Consider the following 9,577-nt stretch of genomic DNA (forward strand, 5'->3'; position numbering starts at 1 on the left):
GTGGAGAAGTGAGTGCGGAATCCAAACTTTTCACGGTGTTCATGAGCGGTAGTTTTTTTTTATCTGTGTTCTCAATTACATCATCTAGCAGGAGGCAGTCAAGGTCATCGTCTTCATACAGGAAGGTACGTACGTGAGGTCAATTACTATAATAATCAATCGTTAATGAAGGCTTAACTATTCCTTTAGTGGTGGTTTGGATGAAGGTATATTCTAAACGGAGTCGTATTTTTGAGAACCAGCGATGGGGTGGAATGACTCTTGTGGCATGTTTGAAGGTATTGTGAGGTGTCTGGAGTGCTGGAATGGCCTGGGAGAGGGTGTATGAGATTCTCGTAATGCCACGCTGATGGTTGTTTGGCTGAGAGGGCATGATGGACAGCATGGATTCAGTTTGATATGCCTCCTATATCCTTTCCCTAAGATATGGCATCACAACCCTAACGCTGTCTTCTTTCCCCTCTCAATGTATTTATGTCGACCAGTAAGCTCCAAGGAAGATGCCACTCGTGTCTTGTCCCTTCTATAATTATTGCAGGCTGGGCTTAATCCAGACACTCAAAAATATTACTAATGCATCGACTTCGGGGGTGAGGAGGGCAACGTTGGTCGGTACGCTTCCACCTCTCACAAACTTTTTCCAAAGGCCGAATAAGAGATTGATCGGGTTCTAATGAATGTTCTTTTAGATTCTTGGTACAGACGAAGGGTCAAACTACCACCAGGGTCATTAAACTACTCCTGGAAATACCCAGAAATGTTTAAGAATGACTCAAAGATAGCCTAGGTGGGCGGGAGTAACGTAACGAAGCTGGTTATGTCTGCTTTCAAGATCGGTCGATGTAATTAGTGCTATGATGCTATCCTATAATTATTTTCATGTTTTTACTTTTAAGTCATACCCAAATCATTACAGCCTCGTATTGGTATGGGAAGTGTAATAAAATGGTGTCTTCTGCCCGTCTGTTTGAGTCTTGATTAAAGCACTATTTTGAGTTTTCGAAGCCTTTTTATTTATTTCACCAGTACTCATTCTATATTTCTGGACTCACTAGAGTGACTAGACGGTCTAGACCTCTTCCTTCCTGTATTAGTTTTTTACCCCTTCTCTATCTGGTATATTATTCTTCAGGAACCTATTCTAACCCTTCCACTGTACTTTTGCGTGTGTGCGTTTAGCACTTGATGGCTCGATCAAAGAACCACGATGAGGAAGAAAATAAGGTCATAGAAGGGAATGCAAAGGTTAAGGACTTAGTTTTATTGATGGCGAAACATGGACTCAAATACGAAGTGCAAAACCTACTAGATGCTAATGTAAATTTAGAAACGTACACTTGCTACACATTCACAAAATAGTACTAATGAATAACACACACACACACACACACACACACACACAGTAAGAAGCTAAATTGTTGTGTCATGTATTACAATAATTTTTTTTAATTAATTTTCGTGGTATTAGAAGCAAAAGCACATGGATTTGTTTGGTATCAGATTGTCGCAGTCTCGTCTTCAAATGAAAACTACATTAATAAAGTTTGCATTATTAGCGAGGCAATCGAACTCGCGCAAATACCATAGACTAGCCTACTCCATCACTCCCTCTCATTCGTTCACTCACTTATTCACCCATACACTTCAGCGTTGTGTTTAATAAAGTTCTCACTCACTCACTTTAACTCACTTACTCACCCACCCGTACAATTCCACACACACTGCAAACTGAGAAAAAAAACCCAACACAAAAACGTCTTGTCTGTCTATCATGCGTTCATCCTCTTGCACTAGTTATCGAAAAGGCTATCTATGGCATCGTAGTCCTCTGGGTCATTCGCATCATAATAATAGTCGTCTATGGGTGGGTTCAATAAGCTGAACCCCGAACCCTCCACTTCAAAGTCCTCGTCATCCTCATGCATCCCATCTCCGCCACCTGACCCTGAGTTCGTCTCCTGGTCGGTGTCGGTACTGTCTTCCTCTTCGTTGTCTACATCTCCGCCAAGAGTAGGTGAAGAAGTGGTTTGTTTGCCTTCTTCCTGGTCATTTTCATCTGCTCCTTCCTCTTCGTTTTCTTCCGTTCCCTTCTCTTCATCTTCCTGCCCTTCTTCCTCCTCCTCGCTTTCGTCACTGCTTTCCTGGCTCTCACCCTCGCTCATCTCTTCGTCGTCACTACTGCTTTCCTCGCCGCCTTGATCGGTCTCCTCACTGAAGATTTCCTTGCCATCCTCGTCTTGGCCGGTCACCATCCAGTTCCGGCAGAAGCCTGGGTCGAGGGCAGGGTAGAAGTAGTTGGTTTCTCCGCGCGCAACCACCACCTCGGCGTCGTCCCGCAGCACACACAGCGGGGCCTTGTGGGCGCCACACTCGGCGTCGCTCAGGTAGTAGTAGTCCTCTGCTTCAATCGCCGCGCACCTGCCGAAGTAAATTAAGCTGATGAAGACCAACCAGATTTGCTCCTTACGTAAAGAGGGCCGCGAAATAGCCGACAGTTTGTTTTTTCTTCCCCTAAAAGCACTTCGATCTTATATTTTCTGAACTTATTTAAAATGTGAAAGTTTTAATAGTAGACTTTGGCGAATTTGACCTTACGGCTACTTTTGCTGGTGCTGCTTCTTCTTTTGGTGCTGCTGCTACAACAACAACAACAACAACAACAACAACAACAACAACAACAACAACTACTACTACTACTACTACTACTACTACTATAGTATTTCCACGAGAAACTGGCGGGTGGGGTGGTGGCGGCTGCGGGGTCAACCCCGCCGCGCACCTTTCCACGCACTCTCAACACCTCTTGGTTCCTCTTATATGTCAGCCATTTACTACCTTTAAATGAATTTGATTAAATAATTGGATAATCCAATAAGGTCATATAGTATTGAGATTGTTTCATTTTTAGTATAATTACAAAGATTTTGTATAAATACCACGACACTTGATAAAGTTGTATTCCAACGCTGTCAAGTGTCGTGGTATTTATGCAAAATCTTTGTTATTATCCTAAAAACGAAACAATCTTAACATTATATGACCTTATTGGATTATCCAATTATTTAATGAAATTCATTCAAAGGTAGTAAATAGCTGATATATGAGAGGAAGCGAGAGGTGTTGAGTGTGTGGCAAGGTGCGGGACGGGGCTGACCCTACTACTACTACTGCTACTACTACTACTACTGCTCCCTTTTCTGTACCGTGAACTTAAGAAACACTCATTAGAACCCGACTGACCTCCTTGTCGGCCTTTGAAAATAGTTGATGTGAAAGCCGAAAGCCACTAATAATACCAACCTAAGTCTTGACCGGCCGTACCATCCCAGGATGAGGTTAAAGTTGAAACTAAAACACTCACCACAGAGAGTCGTCGCTCCTCTTGGAAGGACACTGCATGGTTCGGCTGCCGCTCGACAAGGGGGCGGCCCTGGGGAGGGAGAGAGGAAGTGAGGAAGGAGGCGAAGTCTTTGGGTCATATTTTTAAACATTTTGGCACCCAAGCACACATATTTGACAGGGCTTTCGTAGGAGTTTTGGGCATTTCCAGGGGTAGTTTTATGACCCTGCTGGTAGTTTGACCATTCTTCTATACCATGAACCTAAAATAACACTCATTAGAACCCAGTTGATCTTTGGGTCTTAAACATTTTGGCGCCAAAGCACACATATTTGACAAGGCTTTCGTAGGAGTTTTTGGCATATCCAGGGGTAGTTTTATGACCCTGCTGGTAGTTTGACCCTTCTTCTATACCATGAAAATAAAATAACACTCATTAGAAACCGCTTATTATTCTTTTCGGCCTTTGGAAATAGTTGATGTGAGAGGCAGAAGCGTCTGAGAAAACTAACCTTTGTCTCCATGATAACAATGTCCATCAGCGATTTACTTTGCATGATTGGAAGTTATTCATTCCAAGCTGAACATATTTATAACTAAAAATCGTTAATCTTGCCTTTCAGTATAGATGATAAAGTAAATAGCCAAGTAAAATAAATTTGCATTGCTTTGTTGATCTTGTCTGGATAGAATTAGAATGTTAATGTAACTTCTAAATAGATTTGTTTCTGTCTATATAATGTTTTCTTTCTATGTTACTCTACGTTCTTAAAAAAAAAAAAACACTCGTCCTCTGTGGATTACTGGTGGCCTTCAGCAAGTATCTCTGCCTCAATAACAAAACCGTATAATTTTTTTTACATATCCATGGGCGTTGATAAAGCCAAGAAGACAAAGGAGAGCAAAGCAAAGACATCAGTGACTCGGATGAAAGGAATGCATGTGTTTACCGGACGCGACTCAGAGACAGGGACACCTTATCTATCTGTAATATTTTGTGTAGGTGTCGCGCATCAAGGAAATACGTTATCAGCACTTGAACCTGTATACCTCCGGGTGTGGATATGTTAGTGGACCGTAAGGCTGAACCCGTGCCCTGTGACGTGGGTGTGTTGTCTCTTGCTAACACAGCCCTTTCCTAAACACTGCATCGATTGTTTCATTGCTGCAAGCGTGACTCCTTTCCCTGAGGCGTGGCTGTGTAGGTGCAGTACTAACACTCAACCATTTCATTCAGACAAAATGCCGCATTCTTAAACATTTCACCGCCCAAGTATACCTAAACACATTTGACAAGGCTTTCGTAGGAGTTGTGGGGATTTCCTGGGGTAGTTTTATGACCCTGTTGGTAAAATGCCAAAGCTTCTGAACCAGGACTTTGAAAGAAAAATAAAATACTCATGAGAACCCGATTAATCCCCTTTTCGGCATGTTGATGTGAGAGGCGGAAGCGTCTGAGAATACCGACCGAGGACTCCTTCCCTCACGCACTCACCTGACAGCCCAGTACGGCGTCCCGAGCGGCATAATCCTTTGGTCCAGCCACTTCCAGCCGCTTGGGGTTTCGCGGCCACCCACCCACAGAGGCGTACTCAGCCCTGAAATCATGTCCGTGTTATAGAAAGGACTTCGACATGTTGTGGAAGAAAGTGCCGTGACACAATATAGGAAGTTCTCTCTTATACATTACAGAAAGAACCCAACCGAACTGAGTATAGTGTTAATACGAAGTGGGTTTTAGTAGTTTACATAGCAAGTTCTCTCATAATATAATTTCGAAAGGACCCCACCGAACTGAGTGTAGTGTATTTATAGAGTGGTCTTGTGAACATTAGACTGAATGCGTGGAGGAAAAGGATGGAAAGTTTAGTAATTTTAGAAGTTTTGTAGTTAAGGGCTCTAGCACATTATAGCAAATTCTCTCTTATACATTACAGAAAGTACCCAACCGAACTAAGTGTGATTATGGTTCCGTGGCAGTGGCGAACCTTAGACTTTTACTTTTTTTAAAACAAGGGAGGCAACTCAAGGGGAAAAAAAGAAAACCCGGGAATAAAAAGACCCTCTAGAAATGCGTGGAGAGGAAGAATAGAAAGTTTAGAAGTTTATGGAATGTGGGGAGCAGTTATGAGGCATTGGTTTTAGTTCCTGAGGTGTTGTCTACTCGTTTTTTTTACAGTAAAGGAAGCATCTCAAGGGTAAAAACAAGAAAACCCCTCCCGCTAATCACAGCCCCAATAAAGAGAGTATAGATGAGAAGGTTATGGAATGTGGGGAGCAGTTTAGAGACATTGCTTTTAATGCCTAAGGTGGTGTTGTTTAGTCTTTTTTTTTTTTACAGTAAAGAAAGCAGCTCAAGGGAAAAAAACAGCCCGCTAATCACAGCCCCAATAAAAGAGAGTATATATGAGTGGCAAAAAGAGAGGTCAGCCTATGCACGTACCCTTTGCCCGCAGGTACACCACTAGGTCGCGGTACTCCTGCGGGCGGCTGAAGGTGAACAGCTCCCCGAAGATGCCGTCACAGAACTGCTTGGCGTCGTTCCATGACATCTGTGCGTGGAGTTCACATTCATGAATTTCAAGAGTAATAATAAACTGGGTCACTGCGAATGTTCCCCGACTAAAGACTGTTTCTGAATGACTGTCCATCCTGCCTATTCATATGGTAAAGTGGATGGACCAAAGGTTGATATTCATGACCTTCAAGACATTATAAAAAACTTGGTCATTGCGAATGTTCCCCTGACTAAAGGCTAACGATGCCACGGTATTTCTAAGGGAACTTCCATCCTTCCTATTCATATGGTAAAGTGGATGAACTCTGGAGAGGCTAATGAAAATATCGGGTTACTCCCATAGAAAGAGGAAATATACCCAAATTTGTTCTAAAGGAGATAAAGGTCAAACTCATGAAATAGACCCATTTTGATACATTAAGAAGTAGATTATCATGAAATTACTCACTCGGGCGATGCTGAATATGGCAATGCAGCGGCCGCCGATAGAGGAGTACAGCATCGGGCACCTCCGCCGGGGGGTCGTGGGCGGCGGAGGCGGCGGCGGGATGCGAAGTGACGGGAAGGGAAGTGGCGGGTAGGGAAGGCTGGAGTGGAGAGGACGGGGGTGATACCTGGGGCCGTAGTAGTGGGGATCCTCGTGGTGGGGACTGCGACCATCCTCAGGGGGGAATCGGTGAGAAGGGCTGTGGTGGCGAGGGGGAGATATATGAGGGATAGCAGCTTGGGGACTTTGGTGGTGGGTGTGGGGACCATAAGGAGGGAAGGGAAGTCTTCTCGCGGGGAAGATCCCAAAGATATGCCTTGGGTCACTGGGAATATCCGGGTTAGTGTTGGGTGTAGGGCCGTCAGGGATGTAGTGGGGGTTCTTGCGGTCATAGTGGGAGCCTGCAGACGACTGGAACCCGTTGTTTTTCCTTCTAATGATGGAGTCCCACAAGTTCAGTTGGCGTCGCTCGTCCAAGCTCATCGGGTTTTTTAACTCGAAGATCCGGCGGTCACTTTCTCGGGTCGGCCCATGGTGACGGTGGTGGGGGTGTGGGTGGCGGCCATGTTGGTGTGGAGGGAGATGGTGGGTGTGGTTGTGGTGGGTGTGGTTGTGGTGGTGAGTGTGGTTGTGGTGAAGGTAGGTGTGGTTGTGGTTGTGATTGTGGTGGCGGCGGCCGTGGTGTTGAGTGTCATCTGAGGGGGTGTCTTCATATTCGTCCATGTAGGGATGTTCATTGCCATGATGGGCGTGGCTAGGCTGGTCGTGCACATCCCCGTCTATACCATCATGGTCGTGGTGGTGGTGATGGTGGGCTTCATTGTCACTCTCCTCGTCCGTGCTGTGACCATGGACGTGGCTGGGAGGGTGGTCTAAGGGGGCTGAAGGCGAGGTGGTGTTGTCACTGATGCCAAAGAAACCATCGAAGAAGGCATCCGTCCCCACCCAGCTGATGCCTAGCGAAGGGAGAGAACCGGAAGCGAAGTTAGCAGGCCGGTATTCTCAGACGCTTCCGCCTCAAACATCAACTATTTCCTAAGGCCAAAAAGGAGATCAACCGGGTTCTCATAAGTGTTTACTTAGGTTCAAAGGTACAGTCACTGGGAATATCCGGGGGCTTAAAAGCATTAAACCATTAAAGGGCCATTAACTACGCCTGGAAATGCCATGAACTTATACGAAAACCTTGTCAAATAGGTGTACCTACTTATGCGCCGAAATGTTTAAGAATATGACCCTAACGATTTTATGAAAGTGTTGTAACGCGATTTGTAACGCGATTCAAGAATCGGGAGATCACGAAAACAATTAAATTCCGATGAAGCTATATGTACGTGCATGTGAGGCAGAGCCCTTACATGCCTAAGTGCCGCCCCAGGGCAAAGCTCTCAGTGACGCGCCCCCCCCCCCAATCACCACTTCCCACCTCCACCACGTACCTTTACTGCCTATGACCCTAATTTGGGCAACGTAATTATAGGATACCGGTATACATAATAAAAGATGCTTTTGCTGTGTGTGCCGTATAATTAAGTGAAATTTAAAGAGTAAACATAATTTTTTCATAAATAATAGGAAGAATCATTCCTCAGACTGCAATGTGGTTGTTATTATTATTTTCTGAAAAAATATTGATTTCAAAGTAAAAAGATTGCCATAAGAATGATAATATAAGAAGATAATGATGGATCATATTGATTAGTAGATTACATTAAGAATTTTCTTGCTTTGCTTCTGGCAAATTTATGAATGATGTCATCAAAGCTCATATCCATCAGAGTGTCAGATTGAATGCTTTGCTTCTTTTTTATTATTATTATTTTGTCAGCCTTGTGGGAGGCAGGTCCAGGCTAGAATTGCCGCCCCCCTAAAAGTGCCGCCCCCGGGCATATGCCCCCCCCCCCCTGCCCCTCCATGTGAGGGCCCTGATGTGAGAGAGAGAGAGAGAGAGAGAGAGAGAGAGAGAGAGAGAGAGAGCCGGTGTTGAATATGCAAGGAAATATTACGTTGAGATTCTCGGGAATGGCGGTGCAGGAAGGAGGGAAGAGAAATCAAATCTACAGGTAAGCACGGTTCTTGTGGGTCATTTTATGCCATTCTATAACATTCACTGCGTCCAAGATAAGCGTATCCCCCGTTTAGTTTCGTCATCAAATGATTAGATTGAATAGTGTTATTGTGCTTCACCGTGGCGGCTCGTCAAGGCCCATCACACGGAGTAGGCTCTATACGTGTTACATGGAAGAACTGTATGATCTTTATTCTTAAACGTATCGGGCTCCCACTATACGACTATTTCCCAAGGCCACAGAGAAGATTAACCGGGTTTTCATGGGTGGTGTTTTCCCTTTCAAGGTGCAGAAGTCATGTAAAACTATCACTAGGATCACTAAACAGTCCATGAAAATCCCAGCATCTTTTACGACGAGAGGCTTTTCAAACAGGCGAAACGAGGCGTCGATACGTTTAAAAATACGGGCTTCTGTGTCCAGGAGTCTATCAATATAAGTAATCTTATTGAGGCGGACGGTTTGCATGCAATGATAAGTTTTCAAAAGTGCGTGCGCGCGCCTGTAAGGGACGGACGCTCTCATTCACGAGAGTTTGGAGGACGAGAATTGGTGAAGGGTGATAGTTATGATAATAATAAGATTATAAGTATGACTATCAATATCGTAGTAGTAATAAGAACGAGTAAATATCATCTATACAAAAAAGGTAACAGAGGTAGGAACAAAATTTCAATCGTTTGTATATCACGCAAGAGTTTTCGCCCGTTACTCACCCAGCAGGAGCAGACATAGGAGCAACGACCTCATAGGTGCCGCCGAAGGGGGTGTGCGTCTTAGGATGGCGGACGAAGTGGCAGCGGTGGCCGGAGAGCTCGGAGCGGCGGTGCCTCAGCTGGGCGGCGATGTGTTCTGAAGCCCTACCGTGGCCACGATCCACCAAGATTAAGGATGTAGATAAAAACCGCTCTCGATCATGATGCAAGTTGAGGGAGCCACTGATAACAGGCTGGGGGTGAGTGTCGCAGGCTAGAGGTTCATTACAGGCGAATATCCTGTGTTAGGGTGTGGGCGCCGTCACTCTTGTTGTCCAGTGGAGGTGAGGCGTGCAAGGGCGCTGCCGCTATCGCCTGTGTTATCAAGCAGTGGTATGACAATGTGCCCGATTCATGTTAGTCAAGGAGGTACCGGTGAAGCACGATAGCTTGAGAAAAATCTCTCTC

General features: G+C 44.9%; 1 protein-coding gene across 1 annotated transcript; it reads right to left on the reverse strand.

The window, feature by feature from the left end:
• Nucleotides 1–1,245: 1,245 nt before the first annotated feature.
• LOC127007500 (uncharacterized) lies at nucleotides 1,246–9,300 on the reverse strand. The gene is made up of 6 exons (XM_050878598.1): nucleotides 9,131–9,300; nucleotides 6,307–7,301; nucleotides 5,784–5,892; nucleotides 4,836–4,938; nucleotides 3,362–3,430; nucleotides 1,246–2,418 (listed from the first exon to the last, which is right to left on the reverse strand). Exons 1-6 carry the CDS (start codon nucleotides 9,162–9,164, stop codon nucleotides 1,791–1,793), a joined length of 1,938 nt encoding a protein of 645 aa, XP_050734555.1. The 5' UTR covers nucleotides 9,165–9,300; the 3' UTR covers nucleotides 1,246–1,790.
• Nucleotides 9,301–9,577: the final 277 nt, after the last annotated feature.

Source organism: Eriocheir sinensis, chromosome 35 (assembly GCF_024679095.1).
Source record: "Eriocheir sinensis breed Jianghai 21 chromosome 35, ASM2467909v1, whole genome shotgun sequence".
Taxonomy (NCBI): domain Eukaryota; kingdom Metazoa; phylum Arthropoda; class Malacostraca; order Decapoda; family Varunidae; genus Eriocheir; species Eriocheir sinensis.

Coding starts and splice junctions, on each gene's coding strand:
- LOC127007500 (XM_050878598.1), bottom strand. CDS start 9,164: ATGAGGTCGTTGCTCCTATGTCTGCTCCTGCTGG. Junction 4,939..5,783: donor GGTGTACCTGCGGGCAAAGG/GTACGTGCATAG, acceptor ACATGATTTCAG/GGCTGAGTACGCCTCTGTGG. Junction 2,419..3,361: donor AGGAGCGACGACTCTCTGTG/GTGAGTGTTTTA, acceptor TTACTTCGGCAG/GTGCGCGGCGATTGAAGCAG.